Here is a 24,254-nt window from a genome sequence, read left to right on the forward strand (position 1 = left end):
TACCTTTGACATCTTTCTTCCTGTCAAGGGGTAGAAGAAATTGGAATTCATGGTCAAGTCCAATTTCCTCCATTACGTACTGACGGGCGTCTGTCACCATGTCAGCCATGCGGCCGCGGTCCGGTTGATGCCCGGGGGCTGCAGGTTGCATATCGCCAACGCAATTGGACGACGGCATCGGCTCCGTTATCGTTCGCGCGGCAAACCTACACGCACTGCTGCAGGTGTATCGCGCGCCGAGATTTTGTTGATATCTGTGCCGCTGCTCAGCCATGGCACGGTAATGGTGGTGGTGGTGGTGGCGGCCACTACCGCCACCGGCTTGACGGCGACGGTCACAACCGTCCTGGGCAACCGAGTCCCCTGTCTGCCGCTTGTGGGCTTGGTATCTTCCCTCCTCATTGGCTTAGTTCTTCTTCGAGAGTGGGCGCCTCGCTGGTGGTCCCTGCACTCGGTTCAACGACTTGAAGATTTGGTATCGCAAGGGTATCAATCGAGGCCTTGAGACCGAAGTCGCATCTACGCCATGTGTTGCAAGGGGACGTCCCCCCGACTTCTCCCGTCATATGGCCTGCTCTCTCTACATATTGCACGTGGTAGCGGTGCTACTGCTGCTGCTGCTGCACAAATTTCCCGCACGGGCGCGTCGAGGGGATATTCTCCGACTCCCGCGCGGCTTCCTAGGGTTTGATTGAGAAATCCGGGGGCGAAGACGCAAAATTGAACCGGCCCAGTCCAGCAAACATATCAACGGTTTCGGGGGGGAGGGGGGGCTGGTTAAGTCGTCATTAATTTTTAATGAGAGGGGGTGCTGTCGCTCTGACCTAGTAACAGCATCGCCCGGAAAGGGGGCCAAAAAAAAAAAAGGAAAGGCTCCCTTTTTTTTTCCCGTTGCATCTCGCATCCCTTTGTATTTCGCCTACCCCGGTCGGTTTCCAGCGGCCATGTCCAACCCACTCCCCAAAAGGGAAAAGGTAAAGAAGGGGGGGAGGGAAAAGGGTATTTTACCCATCAGGCCTTCTTCGCGCCTGCCTACAATCTACAGAGTACTGCCAGGGGTGGTTGTTATCAGACGTAACTATTCCCAGGGGGTTTGACGAAGCTTTGGCGCTATCGATTCACCAGTGAAGTCAACCAAGGGGAAGCTTTTTCTGGTCCGGGGGGTCGACGACGTCGTCGCAGCCTCGCAGGTCTAAGTTGGTCTATAGTAGCCGTACGTCATTATGCCTTCTAATTCGGGGTGCGAGTCAGGTCCGGGCATAGAGGTAGGCAAAAGGGCATCGCCCGGCTAATATGAGAATGGGATGTGAGTTCATCAATCAGCCCCAGAAAGGGATGCAGCAGCCCAGAAGGGGGCAAGGCGCCGGGGAGTACGGTTCCAAGGCAAGGCAGCGTGAGTGAACTCTGGTCGAAGCACGCCATAGTCTGAACTGATAGTTGCTGAGGCCAGATGTCCTGGCTTTGATTTGTCTCGATGGAAGAAACGTCCTAGTCCGCAGAGGTGAAGGGTGCAGGTGTCGTTCCCAAGGCCCGGTGACGATGATTTCGACGGCTCCAAACTGCTGCCGGATATCATGCTATCGGTCTCCCACTGCCCTCTTGAAGTAGTACGTTTTCCGGCCCGGTCGTGCAAAGAATGATATTCAAAAGTTAGTAATAACATCAATAAGTAATAACCGCTCCTGGCTCGCTGCAAACCATTGTCTCGACAGATTCCCATTCAGAGGATACGGCAGGTGAATGGGCAGGCTCTGTAAGCGCCAGCAACACGCAAATATGAGCTGTCATGGCCGTGACTTGCAGAGCTCATGAGGCAGCATTCTCTTCCCACGATATATCTCCAAACCGCATCCGTTCCCGAGTCACACGCTGCCTCGCCGTCGGTGTCTCTCTCGAGTTCTGCAAAGCGATACTCGCCGACCACCCTCTCAAGCAGACAGAATGAAGCCGCCATAAACTCCCGTTCTGCCCAGTGCTGTGTGTGTCTGGCGTCCAGTGACCCCTGGAGTTGTTTCGGCGGGTTGGGGCTCTGCATTCTGACGTGGGCAAGACAGCTTTGTAAGTTTGCTCTCGGCGAGGGTGCCGTTGCTGTCGTCTGACACTTGTCAGCTCCCTCCGCTAGCAAAGCTAACGACGACGAGGGCTTCGTTCCACGTCAACCTGTCATCGACGACGAGCCGCCAGCTCTTCGCCGCCCAAAGCCCTGGGATATTCCTATGAGCCTTTTAGCGATGAAGCGGACGACGTCCTCATGTGTAAGGCAAAATACTAAGGGCTGTCCCCCGCACTTGGCTTGGCTGTGTAGGCCTGAAAACTGCTTTCCACTGAGTTCGTGGTGTTGTTGGGCTTGAGAGGAAGGTCATGCCCGGTGGACATGAGGTGTCTTCGTACTGCACATCGGTTGCTGTATACCAAAGTCGCGACCTGGATGGGTCGCCCGGAGTTTAATGGCGATGAAGTAGAATGCGACTGCTTTATCGTTATCGTCGAAGCGGCACGGCATGAATCGATTGACGTCTCGTTTCCCGAACTTGAGTTTGATGTTGCGCCGATTACCATCCGTGTTAAAGAAAGCGACCTGCCAATAAGTTAGATGCCTCTGGAGGTTGGGCGGTGTCGATGTAAACCTGCCTGGCGTCGCGCGACACCGCCTTGCTGATATTTCGGCCCGGACTTGTAGCGACGTGGGATGAGAAGCGCCGTCATTCAAGTGGCTGCTCTGTCGACATGGTCAGGATCGTCATTTTTGACAGAGAGAAAAAAAAAATGAGCCAATTCTAGAAGGAACGGGCCAAGCGCGACGCATCTGGGCTTGCCCGGAAACAACGGCCAGCGGGCATCGGAAGATTTCCCCAAAAGCTTGTCTCCTTCTTTTCACGCAACCTGACAGGTACGCTTCCATTGGCATCCGGGGGAGCAAGCTTGGTTCGCCCCTCTGATCACCAGATGATCATGGGCGTGACCCCGCAATTACACCACGCTTTTCGGCAGCCATAACGCCGAGCCCTCATTTAACCTCTCTCCAAAACAACCAAAGAGGCAAGTAGCAGGCCGTGCCTGCGTCTTTCCCTTTTCCCGCTCGTGAGGCTTTATTCCTTTTACAGTGCCCAGCGGAAGAATTGTGTTGCAAAGAGAGCCATGACCCGCATCGCCGGCGCGCGCGGCAGGGTTGGACGACTGGGGTACCCCGCAATGAAGTAGTTGACGGCCGGTCTTGAAGCAGCTGATTGCTGGAATGGCGAGCAGTCTGCGTTTGTTGTACTCGGCCTCCATTTCCGCGATTTGGGGGAGAGCCGCGCTTGTGAATCGTGTGAGGCCCTCGTTTATGTATCGGCTCGCTCCCGGCGTTCCACTCGAGTGAGATGACCTGGAGCGCAACGCCATTCGTCCTTGACCCTGCCCAGCTGCAACTTGAATCTTGCCAAGACCATAGTTCGCGTGGGAATCGCTGCTGTTGCAATGCGTTTATTCCAGGCCGTGACGGCCTTGGTCTGGCTGCTTGTGTCCGGGGCCGTGGCGACTGACAACGGCCTCACCGACGTCGTGTCGTGGGACAAGTATAGTCTCGTGATCAACAACACCCGGACTTACATCCTGTCGGTATTCTTCATTTGCAGAGACTTTAATGACGACTGACGGCTTGTAATAGCTCTGCAGAGTGGCACTATCAGCGTGTTCCGATCCCTGAGTTGTGGCCAGTATGTGATTGTTCTCATCAATTGCTTTCACCAGCTAATTACTGGTATAGGATATCCTGCAAAAGTTCAAGGCAAACGGCTTCAACACCGTGAGGTAAGCCGCCCCACCAGCCCGTTCTTACCTAACCAACCGACCAACCGTATCTGTATAGCATATACTTCTTCTGGTCCTATCACTCCGCTTCCGAGGGCGTATACGACTTCGAGACCGCGGGCAAGAACATCCAGCGGCTCTTCGACTACTGCAAGGAGGCCGGGCTCTATGTCATCGCAAGAGCGGGACCCTACTGCAATGTACGCAACAAATGCCCGTCTATAATCCAATTCGTCTTATTGACTGACAATCGTAGGCTGAGACAAGCGGTGGTGGCCTTGCCCTTTGGGGCTCCGACGGCCGCTTCGGCAAGCTGAGGACCTCGGATGAGCGGTACCACGCCGGGTGGCTTCCCTTCATCACACAAGTCGGCAAGATCATTGCCGCAAACCAAATCACCAACGGCGGCGTACGTCCCTTCCCCTCCATTATCGACATCTCCCACTGACGAGACCCGCAGCCCGTGATCCTTAACCAAGTCGAAAACGAATACCAGGAGACCGTCTACCAAGCAGACCACACTTCGGTGGTTTACATGGAACAACTGAAGAAGGCCTTCCGCGATGCTGGGATCGTTGTCCCCTTGACCCATAACGAGAAGGGCATGCGCTCCCAGTCGTGGTCGACGGACTACAAAAACGTCGGCGGCGCCGTCAACGTATACGCCCTTGACAGCTACCCCGGCGCCCTCTCCTGCACAGATCCAACTGTCGGTTTCAATGTTGTGAGGACGTACTTCCAGTGGTTCTCGAACTACTCGTTCACGCAGCCAAGTTACTTGGCCGAGTTTGAGGGCGGGTGGTTTTCCAACTGGGGGAGCCCGACTTTCTACGACGAGGTGCGTCTGTGGCGAGCCGTTGATCTGAATGGAACCGTGGGCTAATTCCATGGACAGTGTGCCTCTGAGCACGACCCAGCGTTTGCGGATATCTATTACAAGAACAACATCGGACAGCGCGTCACCCTTCTCAGCATCTACATGAGCTACGGCGGAACCAACTGGGGTCACTGTAAGTGTGGTAACGAATCACTCGTCCGTGACTGAACTGACAAAAAGCAGCTGCCGCACCGCAGGTTTACACTAGTTACGACTACAGGTAAATTGAAGGTTCTCATTTGAAACCGACGCAACTGACACAGTGCAGTGCTCCTCTCCGAGAAACCCGTGAGCAATGGACCAAGTTGTTCCAGACGAAGCTCATCGGCCTGTTCACCAGAGTCTCATCCGACCTCCTCAAAGTTGAGATGATTGGCAACGGCACCGGATATAGCGTGAGCCCGCTTTTCAATTCATATAGGACGCAACTAACGAACCGCAGGTCTCATCTCCCTCGGCATTCAGCTGGGTACTCCGTAACCCAGACACTCAGGCCGGCTTCACCGTCGTGCAGCAAGCCAGCACCCGCTCAATGACGCCGGTCCAGTTCGATGTCAAACTCAACACAACGGCCGGCTCCGTCACAGTTCCGAATGTAGTGCTCAACGGACGCCAGAGCAAGATCCTCGTCACCGACTACGTCTTTGGAAAGCACACTCTTCTCTACGCCTCCGCCGACATCGCTACCTATGGCATCTTCGACTCGGAAGTGCTTGTATTCTACCTTCAAGAGGGTCAGACGGGTCAGTTCGCGTTCAAGGACGAGCCGGACCTCAAATTCGAAGTTTTTGGCGAAACTGATCTCACGGAGACCACGAATGGCGACCACGCTGCCTTCACCTGGAAGCAGGTCGCCGGCTCGACCGTGGTCAAGTTTTCCAACGGCGTCCTCGTCTACCTCCTCGAACAGAAGACGGCATGGCGTTTCTGGGCCCCACCGACAACGTCCAACCCGATCGTCAAGCCCAACGAGCAGCTCTTCGTCCTCGGCCCCTACCTCGTCAGAAGCGCCAGCATCTCCCACGGTGTCCTCCACATCTCCGGCGACAGCGACAGGGCCACGACCCTCGAGGCCTACGTCGGCGACAAGCCCATCGAGACCATCGACTGGAACGGCAAGCGCCTGGCCGCCACCAAGACTGCCTACGGCTCCTTCACAGCCCAGATCCCCGGCGCCGAGGACCGTACCATCGCCCTCCCGGAGCTCAAGAACTGGCGCGCCGCCGATGCGCTCCCCGAAGCGGCGCCCGACTACGACGACTCCCGCTGGACTGTCTGCAACAAGACCACCACGCCGAGCCCGTACGCCCCGGTCACTCTGCCGGTGCTCTACAGCTCCGACTACGGCTTCTATTCGGGCGCCAAGGTCTACCGCGGCTACTTTGACGGCGCCAACGCCACGTCCGTCAACATCACGGCCTCGGGCGGACTGGCATTTGGCTGGTCGGCATGGCTCAACGGGCAGTTCCTCGGCGGCGACGTCGGATCCGCTTCGGCGACGACGACCAACAAGACGCTCGCTTTCCCGCGGTCGGCGCTCCGCGAGTCGAACAACGTGGTGACGGTCGTCGTCGACTACCACGGCCACGACCAGGCTTCGACGGCGCAGGGCATCAACAACCCGCGCGGCATCCTCGGCGCCCAGCTGCAGCCCGGCACCACCCGCACCAACACGGGCTTCAAGTTGTGGAAGCTCGCGGGCGCCGCCGGCGGCGAGTCCAACATCGACCCCGTCCGCGGGCCCATGAACGAAGGCGGGCTGTACCCGGAGCGCCTGGGCTGGCACCTGCCCGGCTTCGCGCCGGCCGGGTCCTCGTGGAAGCCCGAGTCCCCCCTGGACGGCCTCTCCACCGCGGGCATCCGCTTCTACGTCACCGACTTCACGCTCAACATCGACTCGGACCTCGACGCGCCCCTGGGCTTCGAGTTCTCCGCGCCCGCGGGCACCACTGCCCGCGTCATGTTCTGGGTCAACGGGTACCAGTACGGCAAGTTCGTCCCTCACATCGGCCCGCAGAAGAGGTTCCCCGTGCCGCCGGGCGTGCTCAACAACCGCGGGCGCAACACCCTGACCGTCAGCCTGTGGGCGCAGAACGAGGCTGGCGCCAAGCTGGACGGGCTGAAGCTGGTGCAGTACGGCCAGTACCAGACGGACTTCAAGTTCAACCGCGACTGGAGCTACCTCCAGCCCGGGTGGGAGGATCGACAGGAGTACGCTTAAAAGGCGTCAGCGGGGCGGGTCAGCGCCCGCGGATCGTATACATTTAGTTTTAATTTTACAAGCTACAATATTATAAGGAAGATGACTCTTCGCGCCGATTTTTCCGCTGCGATGCCTGCAACAGTCTCGTCCACTCTGCAGCATCCCGCTCGTGATGCGCCGCCTCGCTTACCCTGCCTTCAGCCCTGCAAACCTCGCGCCGCCTTTCGTGCTCGGCCACCAGCATTTCGTATGCCTCCTTGATGCCCGACGCGGCCGCCTTGGTGATCCGCTCCAGATATTCAGGGCTTTCGGGTCGAAGCTGGGCCAAGCGGAAGTATCCCTGGGGGTACCCGAGGTCGGCTAGCCGCACAAACGCCTCCTCGGCCTTCTGCTCCTCCCCCAATTGCAGGTAGGCCTCACCTTGGCCTTCGAGGCAGGAGGCTTGCCAATCAAAAGATTCGGCGTTCTTGCTGAGCTCTTCGGCCTGGCCGAAAGCCTGTAGGGCGGAACGGTAGTCCTTGGGAGTGTTGCGCTTCAGGTGGATCAGCCCATCGAGAACGAGAGCGTTCGCGCTGCGGCCTTCCTTGATGAGGGCCAGGCACCGCGAGCGTGTCTTGTACCACCTCGGGTTCTCAAAGTGGAAGTAATTGTCCTTTCCGCCAGGCAGCTTGATGAGAACGCGCCCCAGGCTGAGGGCGGCGGCGTCATGGCCCAGTCCCGCGGCAGAGTCCATCATGCTGCAGAGGAGATGGAACTCGTCGCTAACCATGTCGGGGAAAGTGTAGATGAAGTGGCCCGTCTCATGGAGGGCGGCAGCCGTGACATTGTTGTCTGCGTAGTCAGCGAGGGGGGTTGGCAACATGGGAACGGGATGGGGTCCATACCTCTGATGAATTTGTCCTGCCAGTCCGCTGGTTTGTTACGGACGGTGAGGGCGGACAAATATTTGACATAGAGCGCGTGCGCCTCCTCGGCCGTGACATGTTTGAACCCCAGGTCCTTGTTTCTGGCCTGGAACGCGGACAACGGTCGAGGCTTGAAGGCGGCTTCTTGGGGACGCCGCTCGCCCCCAACTGGGGCTTTCCAGGCTTTGGGACTTCGAGGCTTAGCTTTGGCTGCATATGTCCTTGTGCTTGCTGTGTTGAATGCCGTGGCCTGCGGTGTGACCAAGGGTACAAAGCTGGCGAGGAGCTGTCTCCCCTGACTACGGGGAGCTGTGGCGAGACGGAACATGGTCGGCGTGAGTTCGATACTCAATGCCCCATCACGAGGTACAGGTTGAGTGATGGCACGATTACCGACGAGGTGCTGATTCGATAAATCCCCGGTCCATGTGCATTCAAAGAAAGTCCAATGTATATCCACAGAGTATCCCCAATTGAATTGATCTCCTTTTTCCCAATTATCAAGGAAGCGATCCAGAGTCAGGTGTCCAAGCTAGAGTACCGGTGCTAATTAGGTGTTGAGATGAAGCTCCGGGGAGCAGCTTGACTGAGGCCCACGCATGTGAAGTGGGTCTGCATGTACAGCCAATCATTGTTTGATTGTTTGACTCCAAGCCCCACCTCGAAGAAAAAAAGTGCGACTGCAACCACGCTTCGGTCTTCACTTACCAAACTCATCGACGACTTTTTCATACAACACCATTGCCCGACAATTGGTCGCTTCTTCCCACGCTATTGGATTCTAAAGGAGGGGAAATCCGTGAAAACAATTGTTTTCTTCTCACTTGTTACACTCGTCAGGATTGTTTTCTGCCGCCAACTGTCTAAAAAGGGAAAAAATCGGTCGCAAGCTGTTGCTGCTTAACGGTCACATACATTCATAATGGTCACTACACGGAATGGAAAGCGCACAGCCGCTGAGGCTCCCGCGGCTGGAACCACGACAAAGAAGCAGAAGCTGCCCGTCAGATCAAAGGACACCAAGTCCGCCACCAAGAAGCAGCCCAGCAGCCGGTCATCATCAAAAAAGCGGTCGTCTCTCGCGGCGGGACCGAACGCGGAAGCCGCCTCGGCCGACGCCCAGGAGGCTCATGAGCAGCAGATTATCACAGGGCCCGAGCAGCCGGCCCCGGAGCCGGAGGTCGAGGAGGGAAAGGTTATCAACGACTCTGAGGCGTCGCCCGAGGCTGCAAGCGAGGCCCAGGAGTCGGGGGATGAGCCCGTAGCGGAAAAGACGGCGCCAGTCGCCGAGGCGGCGGACGATTCAGACTCGGATGAGGCACCCGAAGCCGTCTCTACCTCGAAGGCCGCAGTGGTAGCCAAGAAGTCTGCGCAAGCCGCCAACAAGGCGATTGCAGAGTAAGTCTCGCTGCTCAATTTTCATTATTTTACAACTAACAGCTTGCAGACAAGCTGCCGCTCAAAAGCGCAAGCGCCAAGAGCGCAACGCCCGCCTCCAAGAGCAGGCTGCGGAGCGTAAGGCGCAGCAAGATGCGGCCCCGGAGGAGGAGTCCAATGAGGAGGAGGCGGAGAAGTCCGATGCGGCGCCGGAGGTGACTGGACGGCGGAGACTCAATAAGTTTGATCTCCCGTCCGAGCTCCCGGCCGAGTACCTCGACTCCGACTCGGAGGAGGAGGGCGACGACGAGACGGAGCGGAAGCCCCGCAAGGCTCGCAAGCTGCACACGGCTGAGGCGCAGATCGCGCGTGAGTCCAGTGGCCCCAAGGACGAGGTCGTCGGCTCGACGGTGTTCCGGGTTGTGAAGAAGCAGGACGAGAGGCTGGCGCCTAAGGCGCAGAAGTATTCGGTCAACGCGAAGCAGGCGCTGTTGACGCGCGGCAGGGCACCCGTGAGGGCGCGTAAGGGATTTTTGGTTTAAGCGCATGTACGAGTTGCGGTGCTACGTGGACGGGATGCGGGACTGTCAGTGCAAGAGATGTGGTCAGGGAAGGCAATGAATGGTACAAAAGTTTGGATTGCGGGATCAAGCGGGGCCATGTCTGAAAATCAGGACGAGTAAAAAAAAGAGGCTCATTCATCACAGAACTTCGGACCCAGGTCCGAAGACAATCGTTTACAGCACATATTCAATGAGTCCACACGTCCCCACTGCGGCAATTGCAAGCCGCCTAACGGCCGCTGTTCTGACTCTTCGATCCATCCCGTCGGTTCAAGAAGCCTCAAAGCTTGGCACTGGCTGGTTCACGGGTGGGGACCCTGGATTATCGGGGTCTTTTGGGGGCATCTTATCGCGGCGCACCCTGCAGCCCAGGACCTGGCTTCCAAAGAAGCTGCGAAACGGCGGCGTCTCATAGGAAGACGCAGACGGGGTGCCATGTGCCATCATAGTGGGCTGGCATTGCGCCATTTGACACCCAACCACCGTTACGGATATTGGCCGAATGAGGAAGAGAACTGACATTGACGACTGTCACGGCCCTTGCGACGTGAATGGGTAGCATTGTGAGTGCCGATGCCTTTCCGATGGTTAATTTTTTTTCACTTCCTCGATCTCCGCGGCGAGTCAGGCCATTTGATATAAGACGAAGATCTCGAGATGGTCTGAAATCAAACTTTGGGGTGCTTTTGAGTTAGCTCTTCAGATCCACGATTGTCGAACGCCTATCGCCATGGCTTCACTTACTGAAAAGTCACCGGCAGTGGCCGATCGCACTGACGATGTCCACGACGAAACCCGTGAGACATCCGACGAGGGCCCTTGGATTCGCTTCATGACGGCTCTCCGCTGGTACTCCCACGACACGCCCAGCGAGGAAAAGAAGCTCGTCCTCCGCCTGGACCTGTTGATTCTCATATTCGGCTGCTTGTGCTTCTTCACAAAGTACCTCGACCAGTCTTCCCTTACAAACGCCTACGTCAGGTATGTCTCCCCCTGCCTCGCCCGGTCTCTCCAAAGCTAATCCGGACCAGCGGCATGAAAGAGGACCTCAACCTGCAAGGCAACGAGCTCAACTACATGACCATCGTGTTCTGGTCTTCGTACTGCACGTCCATGATCCCCGCGTGCTACTACCTAACTCGGTACCCCATCAACGTCGTCCTGCCCATCCTCGAGGTCGGATGGGGCCTGTCGACCTTCGGCCTCGCCTGGGCGCAAAACGTCCAGACCATCTACGCCATGCGCTTCTTCACGGGCCTCTTTGAGTCCTCCTCCTTCACCGGCATCATCTACGTCATCGGCTCCTGGTACAAGCCATCGGAGATCGGCCGCCGCGTCGCCCTCTTCTACATCGCCGCGCCCCTCGGCACCATGTTCGCCGGCTACCTGCAGGCCGCCGCCTACACGAACCTGCACCACGTCCACGGCCTCGCCGGCTGGCGCTGGCTCTTCATCGTCGACGCCATCATCACCATCCCCATCGCCTTCATCGGCTTCTTCGTCTTCCCCGACGTGCCCTCGCGCTCGAAGCCGAGGCTGCTGCCCGCGCACCTGCACGCCTTCGCGCAGAAGCGCCTCGAGGGCCTGACGGCGCCGCCGCAGCTCAGGGTCTCGCGCGGCATCTTCAAGCGCGTCTTCACCCGCTGGCACTGGTACCTCTTCGTGGCGCAGTGGACCATCATGAACGAGAACCTGCAGCCCAGCGGCTCCCCCTTTTCGCTGTACCTCAAGGCCTTCCCCGAGACCTACTCGGTCACGCGGATCAACACCCTGCCGACCGTCGCGACGGCCATCTCCATCGTCTCGGCCTTTGCCGCGGGCGCCGTCGCCGACCACACCGGCTGGTTCGCAGGGCTTTCTGTAGCGGCCACGGTGCCCTCGCTGGTCGGCGTCGTCATGCTGGTGGCGTGGAACGTCGGCGAGGGCGGGCGCCTGGCGGCGTTCATGCTCAACGGCTTCGAGGGCGCGATACCCTCGCTGACCATGGCGTGGGCGACCATCACAATGGCGGGCGACGCCGAGGAGCGCGCCATCGTGACGGCGTCGATGAACGCCATCGGCCAAGCCATCGTCGCGTGGGCACAGCTGCTACAGTTCCCTGCCGTCGAGGCGCCGTACTTCCGACGCGGATTCCGGAGCGTTGTGGCGACGATGGTGGTGCAGTTCTTCATCACAGGTGCGATTTGGTTCCTTGCAAGGAGGGATCGAATCGCGAAGCGACAGGGGGCGGGCGATGTCGCAAGCGAGCCGGTTCAGGTGGATGGAAAGCAAGAGGTGGTATGAGAGTGGTACTCGTCGTGGCTCAAGTTTACATGTTACGGATATTCAGCGACAAAGCGGCTTAGAACATCCTCGAACAGATCTTTCCATGGGGCGTGACTACCTATTGTCGACCACGTACAATACTAGTATACATTTAATCCTGTCTCAATGAGGTACATTGAATTATACCACCTTGGACTCCTTGTGTAGTCTAATCTTATACTCTGACCTCACTTCCCAATCCGGTTCGAGAGCTGTTTAATCAATCAATGTGTACGGGCCCTCTTCGTCGGTTTCGACCCGTTGAGCTCAACATCGAAGTTGACTGCGTTGATTTCACGTTTACCCTTCTTCCATTCCTTCGACTTGGTCTCCAAAGCCTGTCGACACGCCTGCTTCAAGGCTTTCTTGTCCCAACCTTCCAACTCGACATGCTTCCGTCTGCACCACTTGCGAAGTCGTTCATCCTGGTCCTCAGGAGAGGATACAATCTTATCTTTGTGACGTTCGAGCCATTCGGAAAAGAGCTCCACGGCACGGTCGAGCTCTGAGGGACCGGAGAGCCTCTCTAGCTGTTTCTCCAGCCCGCTCATTTCCTCGATGCGATCTGAGCCGGCCACAATGTCTTCTGTGACCTTGTTGCAGCCATCCAATGCGTGTCTCAGGGGGATACTGACTCCATCCTTGTCGACCTTGGCAGCCCAGCAAACAATCATGTCGTACGCCTGGAGCAATCCGAGTCGAGAGAAACGCAAGTTGTAGGCATCCTTGACGAGACCCAGAACCAGCATATTGGCAACTTCACCGTCCGCTCGTCTTCTCTGGGCGACATCTATCTTGACGTGGGGATGAATATAGTTTGACAGCTGGTTTTCGGTGTTTTTGCCTCCTTTCTTCATCTCCTTCAGCTCGCCGGTGACGTGCTTATTCAGTCGAGCGGCCGGAGGGACGGGAGCCTCGAAAGGAAAATTACCGAAGTACCGTCTGTTCGGGCATAATTCCATCCATATTTTCAGGCGTGTCTTGACTGGGGTACAGTCGATAGATTCCACCCTCAACTTCTGGCGCGGACTCGAAGCGACTGCTAGCTCGTTCTCGCGACCTTGCTGGGTCTTCCGTTCCTCATCAGCTTCGTTCCATGCTTGGTTCCTGAGCTCCCTAAGAAAGGGCAGGCTATCCGCACCCTTAGGATTGTCATAAAGGAGAAATCTGCCAAATGTTTGCGCCCAGGCTGTGCTTTCCCTAGCGAAGGCTGACACAGAAATAGTGCCGGCACGGTGGACCGACCACATGACCCGCTTCTCCCATAGAGTACTTTGTGCGCATCGTTCCATCATTGCCCTCCATGCCGCAGTGGACTCGTTGTTGTCGTCCAGTAGTCTCCCAAACTCGTCTGGGTGAGGTACGTCACCTTGAGACAGTAGATTCCACGCGCGGTAATTCGAGTCAGGCCTCTCTGGAACATCAAAATCGACATGGCGCTTGATATTGGCGAGTGAATTCGTCGATGTATCAGCAGCCCCAATGGAGGTAGCAATCTGACTTAGGTCGAGAAGTCGACCTTGAGGAAATGGGGCGTTCGCCTGCCTTCGCATCTTTAGACTGAATACCGTGGACCAGGGGTAACCAGCATCATCATTGTCTGGAAAGCCCAGTACCAGAACCCAAATATCAACCTTGCTATGTATCATAGGCAAGTTTCGACGGCGATGAACGAGCCACTCCATGTGGTGTTGTAGAAGCTCATCACCACCGGCAGGTAGTTGCTTACAACTGTCGTAATTATGGTCTTTTGTGTTGCACATCGGGCAGCCTTTTATGGCACTCGGAACACGGTATCCTGAGGCAATATGAGCACACTCGACAAGTAAATGGTCCGGGCTGAGGCATCCTGCGCAAGTTGATGCCATATTTTCGTTCTCTCTAGACATCTTGCGGGATTCTCGGGGTATAGCGCAAAGCTCTTGAGAAAACAGAGGCGAGAGGTTCGCTTTCTTGGCAGATGCCAAGAGGAGAAAACAAAATAATTAGAATCCCACGCCCGTACAGTAGTTGCCGGGAGAGAGTGTTGGATGCGGAAGAGGTAAGAGGGAGGTGAGGTGAGCCAAGTCGGGCAATGCAGAACTTTGGAGGGGCTGAAGTGTAGCAGAGGAAGGAAGCATTCCACACCTTCCGAGTCTTGCAGTTGCTTATGGCAAATCGGGATGGGGTTATTACAACTGCTTTTGTTGTGTAGGAGGGCCTTTTGCCTACAAATCTTCTTCGGTTCGGTTGCCTTCACAATGAAGTAGGAGCCAGACCCGCACTTCACATTCTCGTTCACCACATGTTGCACAAAGACATGTTCCCGCTTCTGTGTCGCGTCTCTGTAGAAGTAGACACCCTCACACTATGCAGACTGCTGCTGAGACTTGGATGAGACCGGGACCATATGATCAAATACTCTACTAATTCCGATCTATGCCTCTTCTGTTATCATGGGTTTCCCCTAAATAGCCCTATTTTATCTTTGTCCCATCGTCGTGGTATCTATATGGTGTTTATATTGCTTCTTTGGACTTCTGCTGTATCAAAATCGAGGTATAAAGATGGTCCACATTGGCCGAAATAATGGTAACAACAGAAATGCCAGTCTAGATTGGATTTTCACGATAATGAACAACTCAAAAGGCTCCTGCACTACGTCACAATACAGGAGACTCTTAAGCAAGTCATCATTAACAATAACACTAGAATTGGTGCTGTCATTGTTGATATGGTCTCCTCCTATTTGAAAATTATTATCACCTGCTTAACTAGAAGCAAGAAATGTGATACGGCGAGACCGAGGAGGTAAGTGGACATGCGATGCCTTTAGGGATATGATTGAATTTCATTATTTGTCGCACTCCCAGGTGTCAATATTGGTCCCCAGACTCATTTACACCTTGATTTGTTGACATGTTGTACATGCCTGGTCTGGTGCCAGCCCGGGCTGTGACTGCTCGTCTTCTTGGGCGAAGCTCCGAGTAGCAAACCAGCAGAGTATCCCGATCCGCTGGCATACATTGCCATGGTATGTTTCCCGTCATTGCTGGGCATTCATCCGCAAGCCGGTCAGTAACTTGTCAACGCTAGATTCATGCTTGGCCACAAAGTCCAGTGACAAGGAACACATGCTTCGTTGTCTTTAACAGAATCAGAAAAAAAGGAAGAAGCCCCCAACTATTTCTGTACTCAAAATCCGAATTCATCATAAAACGGAAAGCACCAGTAGTTGTACTTTGCTAGTTTGTTCTCTTGTCTTCCTCACCGTGAGCCGAAACCGCCACTCACTTACTCACTCACACACACACAACCAAGCAAAACACAACAAATCTCATCAAAAACCGCAACATCTGCAGCCAAAAATGTAGAAAAACAAAAGAATATTTGTAATCACATGACCCCCACCCGATTTGAACGGATAACCTTTCGATGAACTCATTAACTGGAGTCGAACGCGCTACCGTTGCGCCAGAGGGCCAGATGCTGGTTGTTGAAAATTGTTGCGATGTTGTGCAAAATGAGGGCTGAGCCAGGTTGTGCGTCCAGGCGGGCGTGTTTCATTGGCTGCAAGGGAAAGAGCCCCCCGGGGGTCCTTCCACGGGCCACACAAACACACACACCATACCTCTTTTAAGCATTACGGTTAGGGCCGACGCACCTGTCCGCTTCAGTGTCGTCGTCCTTCAATGAGTTCCGCCCACCCACATGCACACCTGGTTTCTTAACCACAGAAAGACAGAGACAGAGTCATGATGCTGCAGGACCGCACCACCGCTCGACATGGCTCCCAGAGCGGAGCAGAGTGGGTTCGAAACAACCCTCGCCCACCCCCCCTTCAAGCCAGGACCAAGAACACCCAGATGCAAACATGTCTCGTTATACGAGCCAAGCGCGCTTGCTCTTCCTTTCCCCCGCGGGGGAGGGGAGAGGAGGGGAGAGGAGGGGATGAGTTTCTGGCCAGTTTGCGATTATCTCGATGCTGCCCCGTACACGGTAGATCGGCGCCGTTGATGATAGCTGGAATCGAGTGTCACGACTCGGACAGCGCCTCCCCAGCTGACCAAAAGCGGCACACCTTGCAGACCCTGCCCGATAGAAGGCTTAGTCCGCCCTAGTCCGCGATGTCGCCGAGGCCGGGTCACGACGTCAAACCAGGTGGAGACGTTCGCTGCGGCAGGGCGGGGAGTCGTTGCGACAGGGGACAGAAATATGCTGGGTGGGTTTGTTAAATGGCCCTCTCTGATAACATCCGTCCAAACGCCTTCCGGAGGGCCGCGGCCGTCCCCCCCCCCCCCTCGTTCACTACTTCACTCCTCGGCTGCATACGGTGTGGTGACATCGTCCTTGGGCGTCCTCTCTTTCGAGCTCAACTGAGCACAGACTCCTGAAACAAAAACCTGCCCAGTAGCCTGTATCCGTCCCATGTAGGAATGGATCTCGTAGCTTTGACCGTCTGCGATAAGAGGGGATTGCCACTTGTGGCGGGTTCGCGCGTCTGTGGGTTTGCATCTTGACAAGTTTGACAGAACGATCCAGCGGCTGCTTGACCTTCCAGAAGCAGACGTCTGTGCGGCAAGGTTTCCCTGATCACCATGCCATCCGATCCCAAGGGGTACTGGGCATGGCTGACCGACTGGCTTTGGCGCAACACACACCCAACTGCGCGCAACATATGGGATGTCATCATCCATGAGCGGCGCGCAACCCATACCATACCCCGCCCCCTCGGGAAGCTAGGGTTTGAAGGCAAGATCGCCATGGGCCAACGGAAGCGTATCAAGGCAGAGCTTCGGCGCCGATTTTAGACCTGGGGTTGGATCAAGAGGCGGTCTTGCCGACACTAGGATAGGCCGTCTTGGGGATGTTTGAAAAAGAGTGTGAAACACCCCATTGGTGTGGGACGTGACCAAGATCCGACGCCGTGTTGCATGCCCCTCAGCCGGAGCTTCGATTTGTAATGGGACGGCAATGTTTCTACGGGTAATCTCAAACCTTGAGTTACTCCCGTCTGGGCGATTGCCGTAGTAGAGGCGCGACGCAGAGGCGCATGCAACTCAAGACTGTCATCTGAAGATGTAAAATCGCAGTTCGTTGGGTCGCCAAAGTGATCGAGGTGCGGAACTGGGAGGTCTCAAAGGTCTGGCGGAGATCGGCTTAGGTCGACCCCCGCCGGGACACCTACGCCCGTGTTTTCACCCGAGACTTGAGGAACAGCATCCAGACCATCCATCCTTGGCCTCGAATGAAGCGAGACCGCGTCAGCTCCTTCGCCCGGGCGGTTCTCTAGCCGCGGGTGGTATTACCCACTGCCGTGCTTAACTACCACCACATGTTCTTCCACGGACATTTGCATCGGCCTTCTTCGTCCCATCTCTGAGCACACCAGTCTCTGCTGGATTCTGCAGGGGGCAAATGGAACCCTGTCGACCCGGCTTGTGCGGACGAACAAAGGCAATGCGAAGCCCGCCGGTTTTGGCCGTTTGATCGGCAACTTCCCGCTACCCTATGCCGCCAGGCAGACTCAAAACGGCGCTGAAGCGTGAAGAACCACGTGTAGGCTACACCGAATGCCTACAGAGTTTGCGGGCCGGTGTCGAATGGTGAGAAACGGCAGACTTGACAGCCCTAGTACGGTAGATGGTGGTCTTCTGGAACCGTAACCGTATATCCCCATACCTCTCTGTCTCGGCGTTGGGGAAGTCACCGATGTAGGCCCCGTCGGCAGCTTACTGACCGAGAAGCGCATTATTAGAATCTCATACTTGCTGTTGTTAGGCTTGTCAAGGGCTACACAATCAGCCTCATGGGCTTTCTTCCCTTCTCTTCACAGGATGACGTTAGAACACTATGGAAAAAGGTCACTCTCCCTGCCAAAGGCAGCCGAACAAACGCGCCAAGCCCCGGCGAGCCCAGCACCGGCATTGAGTGCTTGAGGTTTGATTTTCACTGAGCAGAAATTCCATTGCCACGGCTGGGGAAGTCTGCTCTGAGCGGCAAAGCGCTGGGTGTCTGCCCGCCCATGGCGGTGGACGATGGCGAGGATAACCCCGATGATGTGTCGCAAGCATGGCAGCAAATCACATCTCATAATCGTCCTGGTTATTCTCGAACGTGACGCTAACGCATTTCGGATCATCTGATGTGTGGCCGGTGAATGCAAGTCTCTCAACCCGCGATCTGAAGATGTGATTAGCCCAAGAACTCGACTGGGTGTTCGCGGAATCTGCCTTCGGGGCTTGCAGTGCAGTGCGGGGTGGACGAGCCGCAGGAATGGTGAGACATAAAGTTGTCTTGGCTCGGTCCCAAGACATGGCAATCCAGGCTCCAGTTTTCCCATCATCTGTTCTGTACGCACACATGCTCAACAAGGGCCAATAAAATAAAACAAGAATAAAAATAAACCGTCCGGGAGACCTCCGACATCATTGGAGACGTCTGATGCATGGCCGTCATCTTGTTAATCGCATAATGAATGGCGAGATGCGCAAGTCGATGTCATGGACGAGAGAGAATGTTACCCATGCGCAGAGCTTGGTTGGTAGCGATGTACAGTATACTGTCACCAGCGCCACTGCTTTCTCCGGGGGGGGGGGGGGGGGCTCCACTACCCATGTCTTGGATCGCCATATTCGCAGATGCTACTTTCGCTACAGAAAGTGTAATGTCGCAACACACCACACCAAAGGGATCCGTGCGGGAAGCTCTTTCTTCAACGTGCAGCACGCCAATGGAACTGCGCCGCGGTCGGATTAGGCATGGTTTGAGAGAACTTGGGGGACACCGTACAACCTCAGTTGTTCCGCCCCTCGTCGACTGCAACGTCTTCGTTCCAACACCAGCCTGGCCTTGACCGCTATTCCCCTCCTCCTTATCGGTGAGTCTTGACAGTTGAAAATGGCTGCCCCCCTTTGGCCCGTTTGTGTCGGGTCGGTCCAAAGAAGCCAAAAGAGGGTGTTTTGTAAGTGGTCGCACGTGGCAAGAGGGATAATAATGTCGGGGACGGCCGGGCCGCCATGGGCCAGCTTGCGCGGATCACTGCCATGGGCAGTAATCACATCACCATAGCTTGGGGGGGTTTAAAAAAAAAATTCATCTGTGAGATGGGTCACTGTGTGGTTGCACGCTGGTCCATAGGATAATTGATGGCTCTGTCTGGCCAGAAAACCCCGACCTCTGTCGCCGACGACGAACATCGCTCCTCGCATCCGTCCCCCTCACTAACTGAAAGAAGTAGTCCGTCCATGTACGCCCGGAGAGTGAAACCATACCGGTCCGACGAGCGAATGCATCTTCGAACCGATGGCATCCATCCCCGGCCGCTATGCGGCGATACTGCGCCCTGACCGGAGAATCCGATGTGCCCAAGGGTTGCCCAAATACCTGGCGTAACAGGGAAAGAGATGAATGTCAGTTGGCAATAAAAAAAAAGAAAGCATAACCGACGGGAGACCGTAGGTGCCTTCTTCTTGATCGGTCGCGGGTGCCGAATCGGGATTGACGCCCGTATCGGGAGAGGACTTCAGCTAAAGCGAACTAAAGTCGATAGTCAAACTTTGATACTGTTACGTATCCTTTTATTTTATTCAAAATTTCTTGCGGTGCAGATCAACAGTGATTAATGACTGACGTGATGAGCACGTATCATGGGGATGAGCCTTGGCCACTTGCCGAGAAGCTATCGGGCCTGCCCGTCATCGAAGGTCGTTAGCATTGGCAAAGGCAGCGCGAAAGCCCATGGCAAGATTTGCTGTGGCTGGTCAAGCTATCCTCTCGCCGAGCAGATCCATACGGGCTCGCGCGCTTCAACAGACAGGGTCGTGCCAGCAGGATGGGATCCTCCAAGGGCGCCTACGTGAGCTAGTCCGAAGATCCGGCGACGGTCGCGACTCCCTCTCGTGTTGGGACAATTTCCGATTCGGCCCCCGTTTGTGCATCAGCAGGAGCACAAGGATCAACCTCCTATTGATGCAAGGAAAACTCTTCCAGCAGAATGCATCGGTTGGAACTGGGAGTCTCTGAGTGATGGGCATTTCGCCCCTGCTCTCTCATCCAGTGATAAATCTCAAAGGAGGGGCCCCCCGGTAATATTCAGTAGGGAACGAATGTGCCCCGAAATTTGCCTCGTCTTTGCCGGATGGTGCGTGAGAAAACTGCGTGACCGACGCTTGGGGGAGGCGTTCAAGGCGAAGGTGGATTTTGGTGGCTGCCGAGAATGTATCAACTACCAAATAGAACAGGTCACATTGGGGGACCCGCAAGACAGAAACATTCGTTTTTTCCCCCTGCGTATCCAAATCGGCGGCCGAAGGGGCATTTCGTGCGACTCGGGTCGGCTCTGCTGGGCTCCACGTTGACCCACAGGCTGATCACAGCAGCAGGGCCCTCGTCGACGGGGAATTTGATGCACATATCCGCCCCCACGAGCTAATCAAGCGTCCCCTTTTTTGTGCGTCGATTCGGTCACGGTAAACGTCTTGTCTAGCGGACACGTAAGAACCGTATTCGCAGACGTTGAGAAGAGTTTGAGGAACTAGAAACAAACAATGACAACGGCCGAGGCCGATAAACTGGATGGTCCCCAGAATTGAGTGTCACGACACAATCAACTCGCGAATGCCGACAATGTACAGATGCGCGCACATTTGTTGGCTGCAGAGCACAACCGGAATACATCTAGTCCGTTTGATGGCTGTCCGTTCCAACAACGCACGCTCTCGTATGAGCCGGCACTAACAAGCGGGGCCCGCCGCCGGTTGGGACAGTGCCTGGTCACGGGTTTTCCCACCGTCGATGGTACAATTGGTGTGTCTGTGAACATAGTATCGGAGATCAGTGGTTTGGGGATGTTTGCCATTGGTGCTTTATAAAGGAGACAGACCTTGGAATCGAGAGAGGATCAGAGTCATTGCAGGCCTAGCGCCACTCGTGCAGCAACGGTGCCTTAGCTTCAAGTGCCCTAGACACGCTAGTTGGGCTTCTGGAAACAGTCAGATCCTCGGCGAGGGGCCATGATTGGGGAGACAAGTGCCATCGCCAACCATTTATGGCTACGGCTCTAGTTCGACCATTTTCTGGTCCACTCCACGTACCGGCCTGTTGGAAGTCTCGCTGTGTCTCTCCGCCATGCATCGACGTTGAGGCGATGGGCGTCTAACCAGGCCCTCGGGGCAGACTGTGGAAAGCTATATCGCTGCCCTAGAGAAACGGGAACAACATAATTGTCCCGTCTCACATGCCACCGAGGTGGATTATCATTTGGCGGCTCTGCGTCCTTCGTAAGCCATTCGGGACCAGAGTCGCGTCTGTCGCGTCTGGCGTGGAGATGGGGAGACCTTTCGGTAGTCGGCGACCCCTTAATACAGATTCGACGCTTGCTCTATCCGTATCAAGCCGTAAATAATTCAGAGTTTGACGCCTCTACCAACTTTGTTCCTCGCCTCAAGGGGCGACGGTGGTAGGGGGGAAATGAAGACAAGGCCCTGGGGTTAGCAAAACGCCCAGTTGGCGGAAGAAGGTTTGCAAGCGATAGCTACATGGTAGGGATGGCGTAGGGGTCCCCGTTGGCCCAATTGCGTTTCCATTCTTCAGTGGGATATTGGCTTCCAACTAAGCCCTTCCTTGCCACGTGCTGCGACTCGTGGCGGAAAGCCCGCCATCAACCCTGCCACTTGTCAGTTTCCTGCGCCTGGGTATCGTGTTATTTTGCGTGGCGCGAACGAATATCAGGAAGTCCCAAAGGGGTCAGAAAACAAGATGATTCGGACCAATGTTATCTCGCAGCCAATAAATAGATAAAAGACTAAATAAATAAAACAACCCGCCCCATTTAGATCTCCAGGTTGCCCTTGACTCTGTTAGACGACTGGGGATGCGAGGGTATACTATGTAGGGTAGGGGATTAACAGGAGGCGTTGCGACCTGGATGTTCATACGGACTAGTGTAGACAACAAACACTGCGAGACGAGTTGACCTAATCGTCGGTGGCGGCATAATGCATCTTCGCATTGATGACTGATCAGCACAGCCAAGACTAGCTCGTTTTCGTGAGATCGATGAGGCGTACGGTCTCCAACTCACGACGTGTCGTGTGTGCGACGGGACAGAGGGGAGCCACCAGGGATGATACCGAGAGGAAGGACGGGAAGACCCAATAGAATGAGGGGCCCTAGGCTATTGGTCAATGAACACGGTAGTGGTGTGGTGGTGATTGCACAATGCTACGGCGTACGGCACACGTTCCTGATCCGAAGCTGCTGGAGCACATCTGTTTTGAGCGAGACGTTGGTGGACGGCGAACCAAGTCGGGGGCGGCCGATGCAGACATATCCGCGTGGTCTCGTGAACGGTGGATGATTGGGCTCGCTGGAGCCATGGCAGCGGTTGTTTGTTGCCGGCATGCGGATGTAGGTAGGCAAACCTGTAGACAGTTTGGTACTATGTAAGGTCATGATCAAGAATAGCGTCGTAGTGCTGTGGGAACCCTTGCTTTGTGCCTCAGAGCAGGAGGGGCCGCAGCGGTGATTGAGCGGGTGAGGAGGGGCTTGGGTGTGTACGATTTTTATGAATTGGCGTCCCAGCTTTGCAGTGTCGACGGCTTCACCTCAATTAACCCAAACCCAGTTCAGGTCCAGGAAGATGGATGGATGGATGGATTGGGGTTGGGGCGGTCGGCGGAGAAGGGGGAAGGCGTGCTAGGGGTCCAAAAGGGACGTGAGGGAAGGGAAGAAGAAGGAAAAAAAAGGGAATAACCCAGGAAGCCGTTTCCTTCCATTGAGAGCGACCACTTACTAGGGTGAAGAAGGAGGGTTCGACCGGGGCTATTGAATAGTGCACTTTTGAACTGGGGGTAACGGCGGGGCAGCTCGTCAGGGAAGGGGCGACAGGAAAATGCGGCTGTGCGACTGGCTGAGAACAGCTGGCTGTGGAAATTCGAGCCTGCCACCCGGTGGTCCAGAGAGCCCTGGCCGGTGGAGGCAAATACTATGATAAGTCGCAGTTACATGATCACACGCAGTGCATCGCTCGCAGAGCAAGGCTGGCGGGGACAGGAAGGTACCTTGTGGCGGGGCACGAGTGAACTCGGTCTAGGATGGACCAGCTCGGGTCGGTTCAGTCAGTGTGAGATGTTGGTAAGAGCCTTGGAAAGCAAGGGTGTTTGTACAGAAGTACAATACACTACACTGCACGCATGGATACGTGCATAGTATGGAATCAGGGAGCTCACCACATCAGCAAAGTGCGCCTGCCTACAGACTGAGAAAGTAATCTCCTCAAGCCGAGATAGAGCATCCATTACCTTACTATGTAGAAGACCTCACATACTTGTCGACATGGACGTGCAGAGTAATTATCATTACTATGTGGTTGATATGTGTTGCTGCAAACTGCATCTGCACCCACCCACAAACACGGCGTGGCCGTACCATGTCTAGGGGAATGCGCAGGGCTCCAACCAACGCCACGGAAAGTAGACTCGTTACGGTACAGAGTAGAGGAAAGGGCAAACCTCTGTAACGAAAGCAGAAAACCAACACCGTTGTGTGTCACTGTCATCCGTACATCAAAGGCCCGGGGCGGGCTGGACTCAGGCTTGAGCTGCGATAATGGGCGTCCATTACAGGCGCAATGCATAGCACACTGTCCTACGGGGGAGGGGCATCTGCGCAGGGGTCGTGTACACCCAACCGAATACAGATATACCACGGTTATACCAGGCATCTCGCAATCCATGCAGCACGACATGGGGTAGTTGTTTGTATATCCGCAGGGGTGCTGTCAGTACACCAGAGGAGAGAGCACGGGCCCCTTGCCAAACTCTCCTCCTGCTGGGTTGATACCGTTGGCCGCCCAAACATGAGCTTGACAGGCTGCTGCAGGTGAAAGGAAAGGGAAGAGGCAGATCTGATGGGCAAGAGGAGGAGGGCGAGGAAGAGAGAAGAGCATGGACTCGATGCCCGTGCAAGTGGGATCCCACACCACGGGGAAGTCGACATAGTAGTAGGGTAGTGTGTGCTCTACCCTGTCCTGTGGTGCACATGCAGGACACAGCACAGGCCATTTGACATGTGCATATGTTTGTCTAATGATGAAGATGACGATGCTGCAAATGGACGAGGCAGACGAAGTTGGCCATCTCAAAATCCAATAAAAGTCGTGGATGAGGCCCCGATTTTCCTGTCTCTTTCGGTTTCTACGCCCAGCGCCTCCTTTTATTCTCCGTGACGGATGCATACTATGTATGTACTGT

General features: G+C 55.5%; 5 protein-coding genes across 5 annotated transcripts; 3 read left to right on the top strand and 2 right to left on the bottom strand.

The window, feature by feature from the left end:
* Positions 1 to 3,459: 3,459 nt before the first annotated feature.
* Positions 3,460 to 6,890, top strand: EsH8_IV_001031 (glycoside hydrolase family 35 protein; the record flags this gene model as incomplete). The annotated part of the gene is made up of 10 exons (XM_083265921.1): positions 3,460 to 3,596; positions 3,650 to 3,698; positions 3,749 to 3,792; positions 3,851 to 3,992; positions 4,049 to 4,201; positions 4,253 to 4,630; positions 4,688 to 4,802; positions 4,853 to 4,889; positions 4,938 to 5,064; positions 5,112 to 6,890. The coding sequence occupies 10 exons, from the start codon at positions 3,460 to 3,462 to the stop codon at positions 6,888 to 6,890; spliced, it is 2,961 nt and encodes a 986-aa protein (XP_083124816.1).
* Positions 6,891 to 6,960: 70 nt separating this feature from the next.
* Positions 6,961 to 8,105, bottom strand: EsH8_IV_001032 (uncharacterized protein; the record flags this gene model as incomplete). The annotated part of the gene is made up of 2 exons (XM_083265922.1): positions 6,961 to 7,703; positions 7,757 to 8,105. The coding sequence occupies 2 exons, from the start codon at positions 8,103 to 8,105 to the stop codon at positions 6,961 to 6,963; spliced, it is 1,092 nt and encodes a 363-aa protein (XP_083124817.1).
* A 594-nt stretch (positions 8,106 to 8,699) lies between these two features.
* Positions 8,700 to 9,696, top strand: EsH8_IV_001033 (uncharacterized protein; the record flags this gene model as incomplete). The annotated part of the gene is made up of 2 exons (XM_083265923.1): positions 8,700 to 9,175; positions 9,225 to 9,696. 2 exons carry the CDS (start codon positions 8,700 to 8,702, stop codon positions 9,694 to 9,696), a joined length of 948 nt encoding a protein of 315 aa, XP_083124818.1.
* Positions 9,697 to 10,447: 751 nt separating this feature from the next.
* On the top strand, positions 10,448 to 12,000 carry EsH8_IV_001034 (uncharacterized protein; the record flags this gene model as incomplete). Its single annotated transcript, XM_083265924.1, has 2 exons — positions 10,448 to 10,698; positions 10,749 to 12,000. The coding sequence occupies 2 exons, from the start codon at positions 10,448 to 10,450 to the stop codon at positions 11,998 to 12,000; spliced, it is 1,503 nt and encodes a 500-aa protein (XP_083124819.1).
* A 245-nt stretch (positions 12,001 to 12,245) lies between these two features.
* EsH8_IV_001035 (uncharacterized protein) lies at positions 12,246 to 13,706 on the bottom strand (the record flags this gene model as incomplete). The annotated part of the gene is made up of 1 exon (XM_083265925.1): positions 12,246 to 13,706. The coding sequence occupies one exon, from the start codon at positions 13,704 to 13,706 to the stop codon at positions 12,246 to 12,248; it is 1,461 nt and encodes a 486-aa protein (XP_083124820.1).
* Positions 13,707 to 24,254: the final 10,548 nt, after the last annotated feature.

This window comes from Colletotrichum jinshuiense, chromosome 4 (genome assembly GCF_051148585.1).
Source record: "Colletotrichum jinshuiense chromosome 4, complete sequence".
In the NCBI taxonomy this organism is placed as follows: Eukaryota; Fungi; Ascomycota; class Sordariomycetes; order Glomerellales; family Glomerellaceae; genus Colletotrichum; species Colletotrichum jinshuiense.